This window comes from Lepisma saccharinum, chromosome 7, assembly GCF_977018435.1.
Source record: "Lepisma saccharinum chromosome 7, izLepSacc3.1, whole genome shotgun sequence".
NCBI lineage: Eukaryota > Metazoa > Arthropoda > Insecta > Zygentoma > Lepismatidae > Lepisma > Lepisma saccharinum.
In genome coordinates, this window is record NC_139235.1 from 32219853 (window position 1) to 32244865 (window position 25013).

Consider the following 25013-nt stretch of genomic DNA (forward strand, 5'->3'; position numbering starts at 1 on the left):
TTAACGTTAACTTTTGTGGTGGTGCTATTACTCAGTTGCAGCTACAATTTTCATAATAGTGTTGCTGAAGCCGGTAATTTATCCACAAACCTCCAACATCCCCCAAACTTTCCTCAACAACCCCAAAATTTTTCACAAAGGTCAAAGTTATGGTCATGTTGGATCTAAATTTACCCTTACACCTCCCCCCGAATGGAAAATTCTCAATAACCCTATAAATTTTGTAGCTAACTACAATAGCACAACTACAATATTGCTAACCACTGCTCCACCCAATGTGTGTTCATATCGTTGTCAGTTACAATACTAGCAGTTTCTGAGAAAAATATCAAATCTTCAATTGTAATAAGTAGGGATGGGCCGATATGAAATTTTTGCCGATATTGATAAAGTACCCATATTAAATTTACCGATACCGATAACAGATATTCTACCTATCCAATATAAAATCTCAAATTGTTCACTGACCTCCTTAAAAAATATACATTACCACATAAACCAAACTTTTGTAATGGAAAATAATCTGTATATTCAGACATTTACTTCAATAAAAATGTATGGGATAGAGATTATGTTTATATCCATAAAAATTATAACAAAATGGCACAACATTGCATTAAATTTTAAGATATTTATAGATATATCGCATCGGTAAAATAAGTGGTAATTTTACCGATACACTGATAGGACTATATCGGCCAATACCGATAGTGCACCGATTAATCTGTCCCACCTCTAGTAATAAGATAAGCTGTACCACATTAGAAAGACTGTCAAAGGAAAGCTATGCAATAGTGACCACTCCCACTGCGAAAAATCCTGCCCATGCATGCAAGTGAAACTGAATGCTTTTCCACAGATGCAGACGTTGAGACAAAAAACACAGTGCCAAAATCCCAATGCGTGGCTGAAGAAAGAAGTACCACACCCAAGTCAAAGGAGCAGAATTGAAAAGGCCCATGTCAACTGGCGCCACTATGCATACGAGCAGGAAAATAAGAAACCATGCAACGTGCGGGAAGCCAGTACATGCCTGATGAAGCTACTAAGCAGGTGGAGAAATCGATCGCAAACAAAAAACGTGCGGAAAAATGAACCGAAAGTATATTGGAATGAATTGCCGCTTTCAGCATAATCGCCAAATGGATACCTTTATATACAATATACACTTGTGTGCAAAGAAGTAGACCCACCTCACACTTTTGACATAAAATGTTTACTTGTTCTTACTTTTTCTTCCAACCATCTGGAGGCGCTAGTGAACTCTGCGTTATTAAATGATCTTTCAAACAACATACTTCATACTCTTTAATTGTCTTATTTTTTTTTCTGAAAACCATTTTATGTCAAAAGTGTGAGGTGGGTCTATTTCTTTGCATGCAAGTGTACATGAAGGCTTCATTCTAACAAATAATGCAAATAAAGAAATCTAAAGTAACTAAAGAAACTAATTTACATTTGTATTACTGATTTCATTTCAGTTAACATAAGACCAATGCAATTACCAAAAGACGAATGTGTAACTTGTGTTATTTTACTCCCCTGATTCTGAACAACAAAACATCACTAATATAATTGCTAAATGTAAGTAGATGGTTAGTCAGAAATGATAACACACTTGGCATACTTAATATGTTTCTCCCGGGGATAAAATCCCTCTCGTGCCACAAGACCCTGTATCCTTTCTTGAGGAGTTCCGGTATGAAGATATTCTCAACAAAAGCTCCATCGCGGCTGCTGTAGCTGATAAATGCATCATACTCTGCATTGTCCACAGAGTTCTTCTTCTGGCACAAGTGTTTCACCTGAAACGAGGAAATACTAATATATCGTTGCTGTTTGAAGATTGCCTAAGGAAAGGTAATGTTCACTGTTTTGGCATGTACCTTCACTTTCTCAAGAATTCAACATATGCTGTGACTTCTTCAGGATGGTGAGCAAGTTTAAGTCTTAGCTGGACCTTTGGCAGACACCAGCCTTTCGAACAGGATATTACAAATTTATTGCCTGTTTGATTGATTGAGTTCATGTTTTAAGTCCACTTTATGCACAGCAATGCTAATTGGGACTGGACCTACAGTTTAAAGTGGCATCTGAACCACTATGTGCCTCCACCGGGTATTGAACCTGGGAAAGGTTGTTGTCCGTATATTTCCAATCGTTTAATAGGTTTATGTGACCAGGAGACTATTGCGACTCTCTAGACAACAGCAAACATAAACTACACAAAGATTCATGTGAAAGCTCTAGAAGGAACTTAATCAGATGTAATTATGCAGATTTTGGAATATCATAGTGGTTTTTGGAAAGGAGATATTTTTTTTATATATAAAGTTTCGTTGGTATTAGCCAAATATCCAACTGAGCCTTAATGCTATAACATGATAAAAGGCAGATTGTTAAAAGGTTAAAAAAAATATTCAGAAATTAAAATTAAGGTAGCACCTGCCCTGTCACAATGTATGGCTGGCAACTGATTTTCAACCAATATGGTTAAAGGTGGCAGCACTTCCTGATATGCATTTGTTTCTGCGGAAGGTATCAACTGTCTTTCTTATGTGATGTATCCCATACTGATATATTGCACTTTTTATTTGTGGCTCTTTCCAACATTAAATGCCAACCTTGAACTAATGGGCCTGCATATTCATTTTAATTTTCTGTTGTGTTTAAGATGATTCACGCTGAAATTCACAGAACATGCAAATTTTGTGCAGACTTTTAAAGAATTTAAAATTTGAACTTCAACTTCTTACTGTTCAATTGGTTTTTTTCTAAGATGTGTTAATGGTTCGGTTGCAAGAGTTAAAACATAGTTTATACTTCTTACAATATTACAGTGGAACATAGAAAAAGTGAAAATCAAATTCATTTTTGTGTAACAAAAAGTGAAAATTCAATTCAATAATGCAACTGTCACTATAACTTCTACTTTAACTCTGGAGTCTAAGGGGTGACACTTTCTAAAAAGACATCCAAATGTCAACCGCACTTCCACATAGCCAGGATAATCCTCTGCATGGCTCATGTTGTGTTGTTCTTGTATGTTTATGACAGTCTCTTCATCTATCTCATCTCATCATCATTCATCCTCATTTTTGCAATTAGCCAACACTAGCAGACAAGTGAAGTAAAATAAACCAATTCGATCAATTCTATTTTAACTCCCATTTGTTGCTCTATCGTTATTTCATATGAGAATGTTAAAATTTCTTAAACACTGCAGGATTCATTGCGTTTTCTCTTGAAAAAAGACAATGTATGTGCAATATAGCTACAATACCTACAGTGGAGATACTTTTCGCTTTTCGAACACCCTGCATTAATGAACTGAACACTGAGAGTGAATTTAGAAACTACATTATAAATACGCACCTTCCTTATCTTTTTCCAACAGATTATAATCATAAGTGCAACAACCAGGAGGACAAGAATTGGGATGATGAGTTGCAGCAGAAAAAGGATGTCCATTGCCGACACCACAGTGCACGGAAGCTCTTTCAACGTTATCACTTGCTGCCCAAGAAGATCATCTGGTCCACTTCCACACCTTACATCTGTACTGTCAGCAAGTTTCGATAACGAATGTACGGTCCAGTTCTGTAAAAATGGTATGGTTAATATAAAATATGAATCATTTGTGTACAATGTTTATTAACAATATGCAACTAGAACTAAACTCTGTGATGCAACACAGAGGGGCAGGCCTGCCAAGTGGCTTTATACTGGCTGACATATGTTCACTGTATTGAGTCCCATTGCCACTGTTTTATAGCTTTCAAGACTGGTGATTAATGAAAGTAATCACCTTTTATACAAGGTGGCGCAAAGGTTATCACCTGATTTTCTTAGGTGATTGGGTTTTAAATTAAACAAAGTAGGTTTTTTGTGTTAAACTTTTATTGATACTTGTAAGTTTTATGTCCTCAATTTTTAAAGATAACATCTAATAAATGACCACCATTTGAATTGATGCAAATTTGGGCTCTTTTTATTGCGTTTTCCATGGTGTTGCAAATCTGTGAGGAAATGTTTTCAATTTCATGCTGAATATTGTCCTTTAGTTGCTGTAACGTCACTGGCTTATTCACATAAACCAATAACTTCAAATATCCCGAAAGGGGAAAAATCTGGAGCGGTGAAATCGGGGGACCTGGCTGGCCATGGCAAATCACCAAAACAGGATATTACTATGCCCGGAAAAGTGTCATGCAAAATTGTCATAACTTTTCCACATTCTTGTGGAATATACATATTCATTTTCGAACACAATAAATTTCGTGAGTATCTTCTATTTAACTGACAAAACACTACTGATATAAACAACAAGATGTCAATATAAAGGTCAGTTCAAATAGGATGATGACTTTTGCGCCATCCGTTATATATATATTTATGATCATCACTAACATTCAGTTACACTAATACCCAAAATTACTAGTGGCCAAGTATTCAAAAATTACCATTTTGAACAAAGCTGAAAGCACAAAGGCGAATGGTATAACTGTTGAAAGTAAAAGTTGAAATTTAATATACCTGTAATATCCACACAAATTAGTCACATCTTATCACTTGTGCTAGATATCAATTTAGAAACAACATACGATATGTAATGATTCAAGAATAAAAATTATTCAAATAAATGCAAAAAAAAAAAAAATACCAACACTGTCACAAAAGCAAAGTACGTACAGAATACACAAAATATTTCTTTCCAACAATAACCAATTTAAAACAGAATTAGTAGAGGCAGCCAAAAAGGTATGTGGAAGGACAAGCAAGAAAAGAAAGAAGAAGGAAACACCATGGTGGAATGAAAGAACTTGAGAGGCAGTGAAAAACAAAAATGATGCATTTAGAAAATGGTTTAAATTGAAATCTCAAAATGCACGAAAAGAGTATGTGGAAAATAACAAAGATGCAAAAACAGTAGTGAAGGAGGAAAGAAGCAAGTGGATGGAAGAATGGACCAAAGTGCTAGATGAAGATGTAGATGGGAAAAGAAAGTATTGTATGGATTAGTGAGAGAAAGGAGAGAAGAGAAAGAGAAGACAGCTGGAAGCTAAGGGATGAAAGGGGAAACATTGTAGAAGAGGATGAGAAATAAAGAGAATGTGGAGAAATAATTTCCAGAAATTGCCAAACATGAAGAAGTGAAGGAAAAAATGAATCTCACATGGAAAGAAGTGGAGGAAGCTATGAAGAGAATGAAGAGAGGCAGAGCACCTGGAGTAGATGAAGTGCCAGTGGAAATTATACTAGGAGCAGAAGTGATTGCTATGCAGTGGCTGTATAGAGTGTTGAAAACAGTGTGGCAAGAGAAACAAGTACCAAGAGATTGGACAAAGGGACTAATAGTTCACATATTCACGAAGGGTGACAGAAAGGAATGTAAAAACTATAGAGGAATAACACTTATGTGCCACTCAGCAATGGTGTATGAGAAAATATTAGAGAAAATAAGAAGGGAAATGACAGAGCTGAACATGAAAGAGGAACAGTATGGATTTAGAAGAGGCAGATCAACAGTAGGCAAATACAGAAAAGGCACTACGATTATGGAAATGATTTGATTATGGAATTCCTAGATATAGAAAAGGCATACAATAGCATGGACAAAACAAGATTTGGAAGGCTCTAAGAGAGAAAGGAGTTGAGGAAGAGATAGTGTGTAGAGTGCAGAGCACATACAAGGTCAATCAGAGCAGCGTGAAGACACCAGTGGGAACAACAGAGTGGTTCAGTATAAGTAATGGACTAAAACAGGGAAGTGCTCTTTCCCCATTGCTCTTCATAATTACAATGGATGCAATTAATGAAGAGGTGGAGAAGAAGATAGGAGAGGAAGAGATGAAGGTCCAGTTGTTCGCTGATGACTTAGTAATATGGGGAAACAGGGAAGAAGTAGTACAGAGACAGCTTGATAGTTGGAATGAGGAAATCAGAAGAGCAGGAATGAAATTCAGTGCAGAAAAGAGCGAGGTGATAATAACAAGAAGAAACAGAGCCAGAAATGAACCAAGAATAAAGATGGACATGGAAGAGTTGAGGGTAGTGGAGAGCTTCAAATATCTAGGAAGCATAATTGACAGAAGTGGAAGAATAGATGAGGAGGTAAACAGAAGAGGACTATATCAAGGGTTCGAAGATTAATATGGAACAGGGATGTACCTATGAAATGCAAGACGGTAATATATAACACATACTATGTGCAAATAAGTACATACGGAGCAGAGACTTGGACAATGACAGAGAGAGACAAAAGAAAGATGCAGGCAGTGGAGACAAAATGTTTAAGGAGTATATTGGGGAAGACTAGAAGGGATAGAATAAGGAATGAGGAGATCCGACAGACAGTGGGTGTGATGAAGCTTCAGGACAGGATAGATCAGGCACAGATGAGATGGTTCGAACACATGAAGAGGATGGATGCAGAAAGGCTACCAGTAAGAGCTTACAATGCACAAGGAGTGGGAATAAGGCCAAGGGGGAATAGCGGAGAGTGTTAGGATAAGAGGACAAGATTGGAACACTGTGGAAAGAGAGGAGTGGTGGAAGACCAGGAAAAGATGGAGAGGCTTAACTTCTATGCCAACCCAGCCAGAGGCAGGAAACTGCAAAGGATGATGATGAACAACCAATTTTTAAAGTCTAATTGAAAAATTACCATATCTACAAAAATGACTTGTAAAAACTAGGCAAGTGATTGTGGAAATAAGAAGACAACAGTTGTTATTGTTATTAGGCTAACAAACCGGAAAAGAAAATTAATCTCAACTTATTGTCAAATTGTATGTTTGGTAATAAAGACTCATTACAGAAAGCCACTTTAAGGGTCGATATTGCGAATCTCTGTAGTGGAAGTTACAGGTTTGAGTCCAAGCCTAGCCAAAAGTGTTCCTTTGGAGTTTTCTAAGATCAATTTCATCTTGCCTTCACCCATCTTACAATTAGAATTAAGTAGTAATTCGATTAACATAACTGGTTTTTGAGACTAGTTGAATGCAATTAGTATGTCAAGATGTGAAGGATGAGGCAAAATCTGCCATAAATATATATTTTGTGCATTATCTGATAACGTTATCGCACTTACATAATTTGTTAAAATTGATTCATATTTTTCAACCTGTTCCTAAGTACAATGAAAATGGTGAAGATAGTGTTCTTATTCTGTTCATTCTATTTCTCCAAATCTAATTTCAAATGTCAGTCAAATAAAGTTCATCCATAACAACAATATACAGGGTTTGTCTGGAAAGTAATGAGACTGGATCCAGGAAATAAATTGTATTGATCCAATTGGTACAACTTGTTAAAATTCTTCAAAGTACTCTCCTTGGCTATCGACACACCGCTGCCAGTGCGATTTCCACGCAGCGTATGCCTCCTGGAAGTCAGCTTCCGACAACCCCCTCAGGACACCCATCGTTGCTGCTTGGATGGCCAAAACATCGTCGAAACAGTGACCTTTCAAGCTTTTTTTGAGCTTTGGGAATAGAAAAAAGTCTGCTGGGCTCATGTCGGGACTGCATGTTGGCTGTGGCAACACCGATTCTAGCCAGTAATGACATCACAACGAACGCGGTGTGACTCGGCACGTTATCTTGATCGAGCTTCCAGCATTGGCAATCTCCGGTCAATCTCCAGCATGTTCACATTATCACTCACAATTTCATGCACCACTGTTTTGGGTAGATTCAGTTCTTTGGCTATCATTTTCACACTCAAATGACGGTCTTGGTCCAAGAGTTCCTTCACTTTGACGACATTTTCGTCCACACGACTTGTCGAAGGGTGGCCAGAGCATTTGTTGTCCTCCACGTTTTCCCGTCCGTTCTTGAAATCTCCATGCCAATGGAAAACCTGGGTTCTTGACACACTTGGTCCTGGTAGGCCTCCTTAATCATGGTGAACGTCATGATGGTGTATCGTTGCTCAAGAGAACGCTGAATTTTGAGCTTCCAACAATCTCGACGTCGTTTGTAAACACGGTTCATGTGATAAGCGACCCTTACTCTACCAGAGCTTGGAAGCGACTGATCCGGGTAGCATTGGTTAGCTAAGACCACCCCACCAGCAATCCCACTCGTGGTGGATGCGCTGTTGATGACTGAAGCGCTGTGCGGTGGCCAGTCTCATTACTTTCCGGACAAACCCTGTATTCTAGTCTCCTACATTGCCAGATACAACACTTTGCAAGTACAGCCCATGAGGCCAAAACATGTCTCCTTAAACAATGACCAATTCTACTGCATTCTATTCGACTCTATAAGATTTAAATATTCTCTAACTCAAAACTTAGCAATTTTTTTCCATACATCTTTAGTTACCTGTTATTTTTTACCATGAGGATATAATAATTTAATAAAATAACTAACCTTAAGATGGCTGACATCATCACATTCACATGACCACTTGTTGCGGCCCAAGGAAATCAGTTCCAACTGCTCCGTGTTGAGGTCTGGGATATCAGAAATTCGCTGGAAATGATTTCCAGCCAGATAAAGTTCATGGACATTCTCTGGAATCACTGTACGAATACTCAGTTCTGCAGACCTGTAATATTAAATTATGTCCTTTTACATTACACAGTTCTTGCAGGAATTGAAGATTATTAGGTAATTACAATCATGAAATCAGTGTTCAAATTGAAATGGGTTGGGAAGGTATGGACCCCTATTGGCTTCCTTTCCTGACCTCTACATTTTCAAATTTATTCCCAACTAGGAAAAGAAAATTTCCCCTTCGCTCAGAACATTACAAAGGGTGTTTCATTCGCTCTCTGCCCCTGATTTTCACTTATAAAAATCAAATTATTGGTCATAATGTAATGAAATTTGCTACGGACATACCTTGGTGTATGAGAATCATCGAGATATCCCTGCGAGTGTTGGAAGGGGGCTCTTAATTGACTCTTTTCACTTTGACATGTGCTTGTGGAAACTCCCAATTTCCTGCGACAGTCCTGCACCGTTGTTTCCAGTTTCTTCCAAAAAATTGAATGGAAGACTTTGCAGGCAGTTTACGGACCCCAAACTGCAATAAATTGTCGCTGGGACATCTTTATGGACTTCGTTTTGGCATTAATGGCAGAATCGTCCAGACCCACACGCATGCCCATGCAAGGACTAGAAAGACTGTGGCATCATCTCCAATGATACACCAAGGTATGTTCGTAACAAATTTCATTACATTATGACCAATAGTTTGATTTTTATGAGAGAAAATCAAGGTGCCGAGAGTGAGTGAAACACCCTGTATGTATTATCATAGTTATTTTCAGGGCTCAGCCAATACCACTTTGAATCAATACAAATACTCTTATAGATTACCCTTCTGTTTGGAAATGCTGGGAAACCTGATTCTTTTTGGTACCAGTGTAACGTTAAGATTGATTCAATACTTCTCATTTTACTCTGTTATGGACAAATATTCACTTTATATATCTATTTTTTTCCTTCTATTTCCAATATTTTATGTTGACTTTTCTGCCTCTTAGGTTAATCACGATGATGAGGATGAATGATGAACTGATGGAATGGGTGATGGGACAAACACAATCAGATATCCATGCCTTAACCAGGGATCGAACCTGGGACCTTTGGCTTTCTAGCCCGTTATACTCATTACTTCACAATGGAGGCTGCAACATATCTACACTGATTACATAACTGTAAGTATACAAGCACTAATTGTTGGTTGGTTGGTTGATTTGGTGTTTTAAGGCCACTTTATACACATTAAGGCTAATTGGGACTGGACCTAGAGTTTTGAAGTGGGATCCAAACCACTATGTGCCTCCACCGGGTATCAAACCCGGGACCCCTTGATTACAAGGCGATGACGATACCACTGCGCCATCGGGAAGGCCCAGGCACTAAATGTTAAAAAAGGATTAGTTAATCAGTTTACTTGAACCCAAATAGATCAATTTTACATTTATCCACACAATACATTTAATCTTTTCAGTCCCAACACAACAAAATGTTATTTTTTTTTCAGTGTATTTTATATTTTCCTTCATTTCAAGCTTCTAAAAATGTATAAATAAAGTTTCATTACATTTCTTCTAAGGACTTTTTGAATGTATTTTGTTGTTCTTATAAAGGGTGGTGCATAATGTATCTACCAATGACAGTTATTAACCTTAGCCAAAGGCAAGTATGAATGTGGAAGTACATGCTTAAGGAGCTTAAAGACTTGCAATGTTGGCTAGTTTAGACATGTATCACAGCAGTAGAGGAATTATACTGAACAGGTTCTACTCGGGAGATGCAACTGTCATTGCGACAATGATGCAATGAGGATCGCCATCAACCTGTGCCAATGCTGCACAGCACAATATGTGTGTCAGAGAATACAGTGCTAGTGTACAATGCATCTCCTGCATGGAACCTGTCATGATTCATGTCTGAACCAGTGGCGTAGCGCAGTTCTCTGGGGCCCCCCTGCAAATAAAATATTGGGATGGACACACAATAGTTAGCAACCCCCCCCCCCCCCACCCAGTTGTAAAATTAATTAACTTTAAACCTGCCTTCCCATTTTTTTCTCATCGAATAATGCTATATATCAGTTTAGTAGTTTGTTGAAACTGTAAATCAATGTGGACTGAATCTCTGATAAACAACTGGATGAAGGAATTAGAAATATTTTGTCTTACTTCAATGCAGTGGCACAGCCAGGATTCTTTTTTTTTTTTTTAAAAAAAAAGGAGGGTGGAGGCTTCACACAGCCTACTATTTTGTTCATGATCCTTTGTATTTTTTGTTCGAAACATGTTATTCTTTAAATGTAGGTTACATTTGGTTTGATTTGGTGTTTTAAGTCCACTTTGTGCACAGTAAGGCTAATCAGGACTGGACCTACAGTTTAAAGTGGTATCCGAACCACTATGTGCTTCCACCGGGTATCGAACCCGGCAAGGCAACGACGCTACCACTGCACCATCGGGGATGCCTGTAAGTTACATATAATACATATATTTAAAAAATACTGTTTGGGAAAATTGTTTAAAGGATAGTAAACACTCCTTTTTTGGACTTATTGGACTTAGAAGTGGATGCACTTTTAGCCAAAAAAGCCATCCTCTGGCTATGCCAGACCAAGATTCAACGTAAATGCCATTCACATACGCTTATAATACTAATAGTGAGTTATATACTCAGACAAACTTATCATTTCAGTTACGGAGGTTGAACTGGACATCTAGATTGTCAATGGTGACCTAATATCAAAGGGTCAATTACAGTCTGCTGCGAAGAAATAGAGGCGGACTCAAGCTTGAGAGACAGAAAATTTAGCAGTGACTGGATTTTATTCACTGAAAATTTGTTGCTTAATGAAATGCCGATTGGAAGGATTGGAGCACTTTGAACACTGTATACGTTGTATACCCTGCGTGGCAGAATTGGGGCTACTGAACCTAAGGGCAAAGGGAATATTGCCACTGGGCAACATCCTGAGTTTTTGGGCCCCTTTGAAGTAAAACATAAAGAGATGTGAACGTTGTGGGAAATTTATCTCAGATCTTATTTCTATCTCATACTGAGGCTTTGGGGCACCCTTGAGAATATTTGGTGGGAAGTTATATTTTAAATATCACTTAATATTACTGATAATAAAAAAGGTCACAAATTATTAAGTTGTTTGTTTAGGTATTGTGTAACAATAAGGCATCGACCAGTTGAGCATCATCAAACACACTACACTACTATTATGAAAACCACGTAGCTATAAAGGTCTGAGATGAGAGAAGTTTCTTATCGATTGCCATCTGTGAGCAAGTAACTTAATTCTGAATTTCGGAGGAGACCCATAATGTCAAGTTGCCCGGGCCCCTCTGACTGAGACAACACACCACTGGTTTATTATCGCAGACGTTGTCATATGATATGTTACTGGAAACCAACTTTCTGTTTCGTAAATCCATTTTTAAATGAGAGACACTAACTGCTGAATTTCTGGGATTATATAAAATTTCAGGATCACAGAGAGAGAACATAGCGGGGCCCCTACAGCTCCCCCCCTCCCTGCATCGTGGGGGATGTGGGGCCGGCTGCTACGCCACTGGTCTGAACAGTATATGGCACACTGACTGTGAGATCTGCCACTGCCTAAGCCAGGCACGCATTCATGGGGAGGGCGATAGGAGCGATCGGCCCTCCCAACTGCCATGCTTTGGATGTAATATTATGCCTAATAATATTCAAGACTCATTCGTTCTGTATTTTTATCACCACTTTTAACAGGCTCTAGAAGTCCACTATATGCTCATGATAGGCTAATCGGAACTGGACCTACAGTTTAAATTTGGATCAGAACGAGTCTACAAGATGCGTTAAAAGGGAATCCGAGCCAAGACCACTGATTTTATTTATTTGTTTATTCTTTTTACTTCTCACATCTGACCTTCAGTTTAGCGTGACAATGGGAGGAATTATGATAACAACAGAGGCATAGCAAAGTGTGGGTGAAGTGGGTGAGTGCCCGGGGCCTCGCATCCCCTGGGCTTATTATTATTTTATTAACTGTAATAAATGGAAGTGAGAAAGATAGATGGAAAGGGTTAATTTTTGTGGCCGATAAAACTACAACACTATGTTTTAACTGGTTATAAATTCTAGTGAAACATTACACTTTGATTGAATACGTCAACTATTTAGTATTTAAAATAAACCGGGTGGTAGCCGTCTGCTTTTAGAATATTCAGGAAGCCAAACAACAACAACGAAACGTTCTCTTACAAAGGTTGATAACCATAAACACAATTTTTGACTTCTCATAACTTAGAGGTTTGAGAACATCGAGAAACAACAGGAAATTCAGGAAACTTCACGTAGGTGAAATTTCTTTCAAAATATGACCAATGACCACAAGAATATTTCAGATGAATACAATAAAATGATATTCCCAATAATTATCCACGTTCTGAAATTTAAATGAACTGATACAGGTAAAGAGCAACAATGTCAAAATGGCTATATTAAAAAAAAGTAAAATTAGCAAAGTCCAGAGATTTACTAACTTTACGTTCAGTTTCAATTTTTACTTTCTTTAAGTTCGAAACTACTTTTTTTACATTCTAGATTATCTTGTAAGTGAATGTGATCTAACACACAACAGCACAACAATGTTTTTTAACATGCAACACTTATTATTCATTGTTGAAGTTCGTTTCAGTAGCTATGAGACTACATCCAAAAACTGACGACCCAACACCCATAAGAATTCTATTAAGTTCTTCATGCCGGATTTCCATTCAAAAGTGGAGAGATGCTGGCTGTTGCAGGATAGTACGTAAGTTTTTGAATGTTATTATTTCTCAGTCGCTTTTCTGTAATTCCTGGCTAGTAGCGACAATGCAGATGAGTGATGGTGTGATTAAAGAATGAGCGCTTACACAGACACCCATGTCCAGATTAAGATTTGAACCCAATAACTTCGGTAGCAAGATTGAAAGTTGGCCACTTAAACACTCGGTCACTGAACCGGCGGCATGTTTTGTTATTAATGCTACATTGATTTGCCTTATTTTACTTCACTTTTCTACCACTTTTGGCTGCTTGCGAAGATGAAGACGAAGCCACAAATAATACCCATTCCAAAGCCATCATTCGAACCCAGGAGCCTTATTAATGCTATATATGTTCAAAGGTGTTTGTCTATAAAATAGATTAACCCTGTAGCCAACAGGTCTTCGAGTGTCAAAGCCTACTAACCAGATTTCAGTTAGATGGCACCTTGTGAACTCATAGAATCCCATCACCACTGCTGTATACAGCTTGATAGATTAGATTGCAGAATGATTGCTAGTTATTCTCTTTATCTGCTATTTTAACTACTAGTTATATCCTGTGTGTTATATTTTGTGCTAACAAAATATAACACACAGGATTTTCCTGAAGTAACTTGGATTCTTGCTGTAACACGATTATGCCTTGTTTCCATATTAAACACAATTTGCTAACGAAGGCAGTTTTTTTAATTTTTTTTTATTAAAAGCACCATACACATTTAGTTTCCACTCTATATCTCATGGATTCCTGTTATTTGGATGGCAAGAAAAACTGTAGGACCTCTCCCGATAAGGTTTTTCCCTACCATTTGGTAGGAGACCTCGTGGAAGTTCCACCTGGGACAATGGGCTTGCCTCGGCGTTGGTGGCCTTATACTATGGTGTGATAGTACATGAGGTTTTCCGAGCTGTACGAGTTTGTCAGCTGTGGAATATTGCTGGCTCGGGAAGGTCCTATGTTTGCTCAGCATCCACTGTTGTTATGCTGGGGTGAACTTTGCCAGCTTGCCACAGTACAATTACAGTAATAACAGTAATCCCTGAGATCTTCCATGTCACTTCAGGAAAATGTAGCTATGTAATGAAGTAAGTTTTCATAGCCAGTGTGTGTGTTTGTGTGTGTAGACATGCAAATAGTAGGTTGTAATGTAAGACCACTAACGGTTTTTCCTTTTGGGTCTGCAATGTAATTTCTTAAGCTTGTAGGTTAGCTTGAGTGATAGGTATTTCAAGTGCTTTGCGCAATTTTTATTACCTAAGATTTAAACATGTCAGTAAGTATTGCAGACTCAAAAGGAAGAATGGTGTATTATAAGAGATTGCTATGGACATGAAAGCAAGATCTTGTTATACACAGATGCAATCGACATTTATATCGAGTGTATTTGCATGCGATATATCAAGTCGATTGCAGTTGGTTCTCCGGCGCAAGGCTGTAAGGTACAAATGGCCTTGCATCCCTCTTCCAACTGAAAAAAAAGAGGCCCTCACAGATGGTAGAGACGTTGACGGCGTTGTGAGGCTTCGAACTGACATCTACCTGTACCAACCAAGCCTCATCTTTTCAGGATCTTAAGAGACATATAGGTATCGCCCAGGAGCCCTCGACAGAAGTATGGAAGCTATTGCACAGACAGGAAAACATATCAGATGTCCTAACTTCACGGCCTCAAAATCAACAACACAAGGATGTTCACACAGACGAATTCTAGGTCCAGAATTGTGGAATCTAAACTTGGAACCATCTCTAGAAAAATTAGGAAATACTTCAGGATCAAAAGCACAAATAGACTATGCAGACGATGTAATAATTGTAATATAAGGTAATTCAAGAACAGAATTGAAAAGGAAGTCCAGCATTGCGATATACTGTCTCAGGGTCTTGTGTGTCTTGCAAAATTGACGATTGCCACCCAGGAGACCCACTTTATAATCCTACAGGTAAGCTGAATCCTAATAAACACCCACAGATAAAACTCGGAGAAAATTTTTAGAAGAGTAAAGGAAGCTAAACACCGTATTTACTCATGTATAATGCACACTTTTTTCCAAAACTTTTCCACCTAAAAAGTGTGATGCATATTATGCACGGAATAATTCAGACAGCCAACATGGAACCATACAGAGTCATTCCATGATTTTGGGACACTTGCATTGATTTTTCATGTTTACGAAACCATATCATGTTATATATCATTGTAAGGCTTAAATCCTGCAGTTTCTGAATATGGCAACAGAATTCCATTCAAGATAACAACACTAATGTGAAATGTGGTTGAAATAAGTTCATCACAAAATGAAGGAACGTTCTGATTTCTATGGTGCTTTGGATGAAAGAAAACAATAATTAAAATGTATTACTGGCCAAATAATTACCCTATATATATGGAGTGTGTAAATTCCTTAATGGGAGAAATCTTGTGCTGCTAACTGCTAGTTTGAAGGTCCTGAATGTGCCTTGTGTAAATGTTACATTAGTCACGGAAAAAGTATATATTTTGAAGTTCTTTTAGAAAATGTAAAGAAGGAATGAGCAAAACCACATATAAAAGTTTGAAGGACATTTCACACGATTTTTCACTTTGTAATGTAATGTTCTGCAACAACAAGAAAAGCAGTGCAACTCTGGCAGAATTCGAGCATGCACCTTCCGTCACATGGGACGCATATCAGCAGTATTTGTTGGGCAAGAAATAATAGAAAATAACTTCCTTCGCACTGCAAATCCATAATGTCATTTTGATCTCGCTTTCTACTATTACAGAATAAATATGGTGGTTAAAGAGTGAAAGCTTTGGGATCCTAAACACAGTGGAGGGAGGGGGGGAGGTGGCATGGGTTGGAGACTTATTGTTTACACAAGAGGATATTCTCCTCTTGGTCCACATAGCAACAGGTGACTCATTGAATAGGTATGATGTTATTCACTCTTGATCAGCATAGCAACAGCTTTACGACCTACAACTAAGAAAGCTATTTCTTGAAACTGGATTGTACTGCGTATTATATACGAGATATAATTTTTTGTAACTTTTACCCATCAAAAACCAGGGTGCGCATTATACACTGTGACTGTCATCTTTTTATAACATTCACAATTAAGTAATATAAAAATCTTTGATAAGAAGAAAGACATTTCATTATCACTGTTACTGTTCTAACTATGTATTATGGGATATAGTGTAATATACCAATTCGTAAGTAGATTTCAGTATTTTCTTTCTTAAAACAAATAATATATTTGTTTTAGTTGCTAATACAAAACTAACAGCAACAATTATGGCGACCTTCAGCCAGGATTCGTGAATATGTAGTATGGAAGTTATCTTCTGATTACTTTAAATAATGGATCGGAAGCAACATTCTTACAACTTAAGAACGGGAGTTTTCTTAAGATCCGATGTCGTCGATAGTTTCAGGGAAAATGAAACTATTGAAGAAAATGCTGACCCAATGAAGAATATTATTTGTTGCAGTAACATTGAAGCAGATTCCCGTCTTGTGAAGTGCAATAGCTGCAATAAATGGGAACATTTGGAGTGCAGAGGTTTGACTGTAATGCACTGGGTAATATTTAGCTCTTCTAATGAAAGCTATTTTTGTAAATCTTGTAAACCAGATTTTGATCCATTTTTGTTAAAATCTTATACAAGTACAGTGAATCCCAACTTGGACAAGATTATTGCTGCATTTCAAGTTACGGTTACCCAAAGTTTGCAGCAAAATAATGAAAATCTTCAAGAAAAGTTGCAACAGAACATTCGCTGTGAATTGCAACAAAATAATGAAATATTACAAAGGGAATTGCAACAAAATAATGAAATGTTGCAAAGGGATATGCAACAAAATAATGAAATGTTACAAAAGGAGTTGCAAAAGGATATGCAACAAAATAATGAAATGTTACAAAAGGAGTTGCAAAAGGAGTTGCAAAAGGATATGCAACAAAATAATGAATTATTACAAAGGGAATTGCAACAAAATAATAAAAATCTGGAAGAGAAGTTTCAAGCCATTCGAAATGAATTACAGCAGCATAATGTTAGGTTTAACGGCCGGCTTGATCATATTGAACATTCGTTACAAGATGTTGCCCAAACTTGTCAAAATGTTAGCAGTGAGTTGAGGTGTAAATTGGATGAAGGTATTAGTACAATGCATGTCGAAGTTTCAGTTATTCAAGAACAAATGAAGAGTCATGACGGAAAGTTGGCAAGGTTGGAAGTCTGCAATGATGAAATTATGGAGAAATTTACTCAACATGAGGTTAGGTTTGAAACATTAAATGCGGAATTAGATAGAATGAAGGTAGTTCAGACTGCTACATGTAGCTCTGAAACCTTGGTAAATGACCTTAGAGATAGGGTTATTTCTTTGGAGCAAGGCAATGCCATCAGCAACAGTGTTGCTAACGAAACTTTGAATGGAAGACGAGAACTGAGCGAAGAGGATGGAAATAGTAAACAAACTGAGCATGTGGCTTGTCAAACAAATAATGCAAATTCAAATCGAAGATCACGAAATGTTAAATTTCGGGCTAGTGACAAACGTGGTGTTGGTTCTTCGGGTTATGATTCATCTGATATTGATGTACCTGTAATTACTAAACGTAAATCAGGTCAGAACGCTACTTCTTTTGGAACTGATTTTACCTATAGGCTTTCCAATACATCTTATTTGTGGGATCCTCCATCACGTAACGAATCACCTGCTCATTTCACTACACATCCGTTGGCCAATAGGGACCTCGCACTTTCGGAGAATGCATATAGAGTGCATTACAATGAACCTTGTTCTACTAACCATTATGGTTATGGAAGTCCTCTGAATGCCAGTTTTCATAATGAAACTCAGTGTTGTACAACGAAAGCTTATTCAAATAATCCAATTTCACAAATGTATTTTCAGCATATACCTTCATGTGAGAAGCCATTATATACTGTAGCTGGTAATACAAATACTACAACTTCAATGAGTCCGATGTTTTGTAATCAAAATTACATTCCCAGAAATGACATTTTGAATAATCCAATTAACATTGCTTCTAAGAATTCTGAGTCTCCAAATTTTGAATCAAACCAGTTTTGTAAACCTGCGCGTGCAGAATGTAATACAAATATTTCTGCAAGAAACCCATTTGGAGAATGCCCGGGTAAAGTTATTCGTGTAAATGAGCTAAGCCAGTTACCACGTTTTGGAGGTGACGTCTCGAAACAATCAGCTAGGGAGTTTATAGACCAGCTGACAACAATGTTAAATTTGATTGGTGTATCTTCTCAATATCGCCTGCAAGTTATTCACAAATGTTTCTACAATACTGCAGCGTATTGGTTCAATAGTGAAAGACGGAATTTCTCATCATATGATGATTTTGTGTGCAAGTTTCTTGAACAATTTGCTTCGAATGATTTGTTAGAAAGCCAACTGGCAGTTTTGCGTTCTCGTAAATACAACACATCTTCTGGTTTATCATTAGAAGCGTACGCATTGAAGGTATATTCATCATATTGCAATCTTGTAGAAAAGCCTAAACAAGCTGAGATAATAAGAGTAATTCTGAAGCAATTGCCAGAAACAGTTTCTAAGAATGTGGGTTGTCACGAAATTTCCAACCTTAAACAATTAACACAAAAACTCAGGACAATAGACTTATATTCTAGTGATAAAACCAAATCTTTGTCACTACCTGGTGATTATATAAGTGGGGAGTACAACTCGAATAGGTTCGAGAAATCTAGGCATTTTGTAAGGCAAGTGTCTATGGAAAATAAGTCATGCAGTGATTCATCTACCCAAACAGTAGCTTCAGAGAGACTTACGGGCCAACCAGCTGCTAGGAATCCCAGAAACAACTATAGGCAATCTGGAACTAACCAAGAGAGCTATAGGCGACAAGGTAACGATCGAAGTTTGTACTTTCATAATAACAATCGAAGAACAAACACTCAAGGGAACGCTAGTAATGGCAATAATACAGATGCACCTAGATACAACAGGAATAGAAGATTTCAAAGTCCGACCAATACAGAATTGCGAGGTGACTCCATTAACACTAACTCAGAGATTTCAGCAAGGAACAATGGAAATTTCCGAAATGGAATGAATTGCAATGACATTAGTTTAAATCAAGAATATTCCTCAGTAAATAATGTTACTAGTGGGAGCCCTGTGAGAACATTAAACAATTACACGCCGATTTGATCTTGGGAGCACCATTTTTATGGAAGTACAAGGCTATAATTAATTATCTTATGTCTACTGTTGAACTAATCCATTTAAGTGGTCAGGAAGTATCCGCTCCTTTTGTTCAGAGTTCCACAAATAATACTTGGTCGTTACATTATGTAGCTGGATCTTATAAAACTTTGACATTTGAATCTTCTCATGTGGATGATTGTGTTTATGTAGCTTCTAAAGAAGATATTCATAAGAAAGTTTATGGCAACGAATATTGTGAAGCTGAAGTTGATGATTTATTTAATTTATTGCTCAAATACCAAATGTATAATTTAATATTTGGGTTACTTACAAATATTGCTTTGCTTAAAGGAAGTTAAGAACAATTTTGTTAACTTGGCGTCTTTAGATGGACCAAAGATAAAGTGTAGACACAATTTACAAAATATCAAACCCTTCCACTGTTCATTGGAGAAGAAACACGAGCTGTTGTTGAATGTTAACAAATAGGTTCGCAACTTTCGAATTGATTGTCATTCTTTGAAAGATTTGTTATAATATTAAATGTTGTTTTGAATGTTGAATATCTTAAAGTTATGTAACTGTTCGATGTGTATATTTAAGATCTTGTATCTTTTTAAGCCACCAAAGTATGATGTCTATATTTTCTTCACCCCAGGAGGGGAGGTTATTGTGACTGTCATCTTTTTATAACATTCACAATTAAGTAATATAAAAATCTTTGATAAGAAGAAAGACATTTCATTATCACTGTTACTGTTCTAACTATGTATTATGGGATATAGTGTAATATACCAATTCGTAAGTAGATTTCAGTATTTTCTTTCTTAAAACAAATAATATATTTGTTTTAGTTGCTAATACAAAACTAACAGCAACAACACGCACATGCAATATACATGCGTAAATATGGTATCTAGGTGTGAAATTACAAGAAATGCAACGATGACATGGTTTATGTAACTTCAAAATCTGAGTCTGTAATCAATAAATTGGTAGCAATAGGATCAAATACATTCAGACTTGCTATGTTGCTTATAAACCTATTAATATTCATAATCTACAACGCGATTGTTTCTTTCGACGGACCAATCTGACTAGACTACCTAAAATATACTAAAATAACCATCTCTGGACTCCTTAAAAAAGGTAATCCATAGAGCATAGACGTCTCCTGCTAAAATAACCATATATTGTTCATATAAAACATTGCAATTGTAGGTTCGGTTCGGTACCAGACACTTAAATTCACCCTCCCAACAGAAATTTCTGGATCTGCCACTGGCCTAAGCATTGGAGATTCCTGCGCATGTGCTCCTGCACTTGGGCAGGGTTACTAACTGACATTGGTACATACAAAATTCACCACTCTGTATATTTACTTTTCTGATCATTTCAGTGTCAGGCAGGTGCGGCTCGTGCATTATTTACCCGGGGGTTCACTGAAGTCATGTGACATATATTCAGTTTCCGCAAAATAGACTTCCTTCGCCTAACAAAAGGATGGGGGGAGGACTTAAAAGATTTGTCCAGAATTTCTTTTATCTGGGAGTATAAGGTTTTGTAGTAGGGGTGTGCGAATACATTTAGGGCTGAAACTACAATAAATTGTAAAAAAGTAACGTAAAGTGCTCCCCTGTGCTTAGCACCACGCCATGAAGGCGTATAGGGGGTGTGGGGGTAATGCCCCACATTTTCTTGATCCGGTCGTGAGTGGGGGTGATGTGATCAGCATCATGCTCCTGACCACCTTTACCACCCAGGGTTTCCCCCAGGTACCCATGTCATTCGACACTGGGTGGGCGCTGGGGCCGCTTCCAACATTAGAAAAGTTCCCGGATTTGAACCGGCCGGGGATCGAACCCGGGACCTTTAGCATGCTAGTCAGATGCGTTACCGGCTGAGCCACCACGGCCACCACTACAATAAATTGTGCCTTTATGAAAAAAGTTGAGTTTTGTTGGAATATCATGGACGTCCTCAAGTAGGGGCAAGTAATATTTTTTTTTTCCCCAGGAAAGGGCAAAAAACACTCCTTCAATCTGAAGTTACTGCAATGCTTTTATAATAATTACCAAAAATTACTGTGACTGAAATTAAATTATATGCATGTAATATATAATTTTTGGTTGACATTCAATTTCCATGGGGGGGGGGCTTTTTCCCTTCCGGACGTCCATGCCGACTAATCAGAACTGGTCCTACATTTATTAAAGGGAAATAGCAACTAATGGCATGTGCATACTAGAAATCGAACCTGAGACCCTTTCATTGCTACGCGACAGCTTGTTCAAATTTGGGGCTGGTCGACCAGCACACGCTTTTTTTCAGTGGACAAGGAAGTTTGTTTACATTAATTATGTGCATTTTTATCGGCCATTTCTTACTTGCGTGGACATCAACACATACAGCATAAAATGACATAACCTAGGTAAAGTCCATCCCTCGCTTCACTCGCAGAATCACTTAATACTTTCCAACAAGTATCCAAGCACTTCAAAAACTAACAAACTTGAGACATTGACACCGAGCGACAGCGAGTCATGTCTTCGCGCCATTCCTTCTCTTTCACGAACCCGAAGTGTTTCCACCTTTAAGGAAAAACCTCTGAATGCATGCACGAGCTATTTTAGTAATGTATCTCCTTTATTTTAATTAATCGCATCTTATTCCAGCTTTTATTTGTTTTCACTCATCCATCTCTGCTACAATCTTGCATTTATTCCAAGAAGTTCGGTGCAAAAATGATACAAGAGGAGATTGAATATGTCATGTGTGCGCTTCAAACTTGAACCGCACACAGCAACACTGGAAGAGATGAAGCAGTGAGAACGGAGCCTTGTCCCGCTGCTTCTGCGAGAGAACGAACTGTGCATGACCGTTGGGTGGAGACATAGGTTCTGCAATATCCTGTTCCATGTATTTTGCCCTATACCCTCCTCGAGCTTCTGCTCCCGCACGGAGCTTTGACAAAGGCACGAGCTGTCCTGTGGGGGTTCAACTGAGGGTATGTATCATGGCGGCCGATTCACAGTTTCTTCATCTCAGAAAAAGAGTTTGCCGTATTACGGACACAAATACATGACTTATTGTGTAGAATTTTTAGCGAAATAATGTAAAAATGTAAAGACATTGTTTATTGTTCATTCTCGAGGTGATTATCGTATATTACTGGGGGTTCACTGATCCTGTGCGCTATAGGGCCAACCGTGCCTGGTGTCAGGACAGTGCACTTTTCTGCCACTTTTAGCTAATTGGACGATGAGGATGACTGATGATATGATGAAATTGATGAAGGGACAATCACAAACAACACGCAGGCTTCGAACCTGGGACCCATGGAATGTGCTAACCACACTGCCACAGACATTGGTCAACCTTTCATGAGATCAGTGCTCAAAGTAAGGGGAGGATGCAGGGGATGCTATTCCCACAGTTAAGAAAATCTGAGTAAAACATCCTCCTAGCTAGGATAATTCCAATGGAACGGATTTATATGTAGAAGAAGTGTGCTAAATATATAAATACATATTTAGTTATTTTCACCAAAGTATGATGTTAAATATGATTTAGTTATTTTCACCAAAGTATGAAGTTAAATATGGACTTAAAATTGTAAAAATTTACCTTTTTAATAATATAAGACACTACATGAGCTACATAAAATACATTATGCTTACATTGACATTACCTGTAAAACAACACTTAATGTGTTTCCATTTTCGGTTTCCAAAACAATGAATAACAAAATTTTGGTACAAGTGTTCGAACATGATTTTCCTTCTGTTGTCTACTAAAATGGATTTATATTGACTAAAACTGCATTCTGTGTAGCAAGAAGTAATGGGAGTGTGTTTCAAATTTGTCAGTTATTTACAAGAAATTCACCCAACTGTTTCGGCCACATGGCGACATGAAGTTATTGTGTGAATATGGAGTATATGTTGAGAAATATTCTGAAATATGGAAATAAATGTAAAAATAACTAAAATATGTGAAAATATGGAAAATAGAAACTATAGTTTTCGAGTCTACATGCCATGGTGCACAAAGATAATACAAAATATAACTGATTTCAGCTTCATACATAAATATGTATTTACATATAAAATCTGTTCACTGATAATTACATAAGCATGCTCCCACTTATACCAAAACAGGAACAAGCATCTCCACCTAGGAATTTCCACTTGGAGCACTTCATGGGATATTGTTACTAATATAAGAAAAAAATTCAATTGTATATTATTTGTAGCAATATCGTAGCAGTAGGATGGATTAATTGGTGCTGTATCGCTGTTGCCTGATAGTTATTTTTATTTCATAAGTTTATTTACAAAATAAAATTCTTATACCTTGATGTTGTAGGTAGTAAATACGGAAATACCCAGTTTTTTTTCCAAGGCAAAAATCATTACATACCTCAGTTAAGGCAGCAAATGAACCATTTGAGTTGTTGAACTAACTTCAGTAGAATATTTGAGTGTGTTTTTGCTATTTTACATCAGTTTTCTATCACACCTGTGTAATTGTGACAATGAGGATCAATAATAATTAGAAGAAATTGGTGAAAGGACATTCATGAATAGTATTCATGCCCAGACTGGGATTTAAACCAGAAACCTTCGCTGGTGAGATCAAAAGTCATTTAATGTGTACAACAAGCAGTGACTATCAAATTTGGTAAATTTTATATCTGTATTTTATCTTTTTTGCAAAAATTTCACATCACACAATCCTTAGGGAACTGTAGAATTATTTTCTTTTCCAACATGCCATTGTTATCTGGTACCGATAGTGCTCTGGTTGTTCTACCCCATTTTCAAGTTTATTTTTAATACAGTGTTTGTGTTTGTGTTTGTTTGTTTGTTTGTTTGTTTGTTTATATTGCGTAGTAGTTGTGGTGTGTGTATGTTTATATTGTGTTATAGTTGTGATGTGTTTGTGTGTGTCTTGTGTAGTAGTTATGCTGTCTGATGTGTTTATGTTCGTCTTGTGTAGTAATTGTGCTGTCTAATATGTTTGTGTTTGTCTTGTGTAGTAGTTCCTCCATTCATATTGGGGGTTAGGCGTAGAGCTGACAACTCTGCACTGTAAAAAGACATGTCAAGAAACAGAAATATAAGGCCATGGATGTTCCCAAGGTAAAATATTCCGGAGGTAAAATAGTCCCCCGTTCGGATCTCCGGGTGGGGACTACTTTGGGAGGTCCCTGGACTAAGGATAAGATCTTCATTAGGAATAAGGATATTAAATTAGGCACCTGGAATGTTCTGAGCCTTTACCGGCCTGGGGCATTTCAGTGTACAGTTAATGAGATAGTGAAGTATAAATTAGATGTAGTAGCTGTCCAGGAAGTTAGGTGGCCAGGAGAAGGGAATTGTAAAACTAAAAATTATACTTTTTTCTATGGTGATACTGAAAATCATAATTTTGGAACAGGCTTTTTCATAAATAATAGAATTATCTCGGCTCTTAAAACAGTAGAATTTATTAATGATAGGATATCATATGCGGT

General features: G+C 37.4%; 1 protein-coding gene across 2 annotated transcripts in view; it reads right to left on the bottom strand.

Moving 5' to 3' along the window:
• Positions 1-25013, bottom strand: part of LOC145989798 (uncharacterized) — a 185778-nt gene that overhangs the window by 22425 nt on the left and 138340 nt on the right. The window contains exons 9-11 of one of the 2 annotated variants that reach the window (XM_083125149.1): positions 8379-8556; positions 3376-3600; positions 1628-1805 (exon numbers count right to left, since the gene is read on the bottom strand). In XM_083125149.1, the coding sequence (XP_082981275.1) occupies positions 1628-1805; positions 3376-3600; positions 8379-8556 (581 nt within the window). Of the gene's footprint in view, positions 1-1618; positions 1806-3375; positions 3601-8378; positions 8557-25013 lie in introns of both variants that reach the window. The other variant, XM_083125147.1, reaches the window with a different exon arrangement.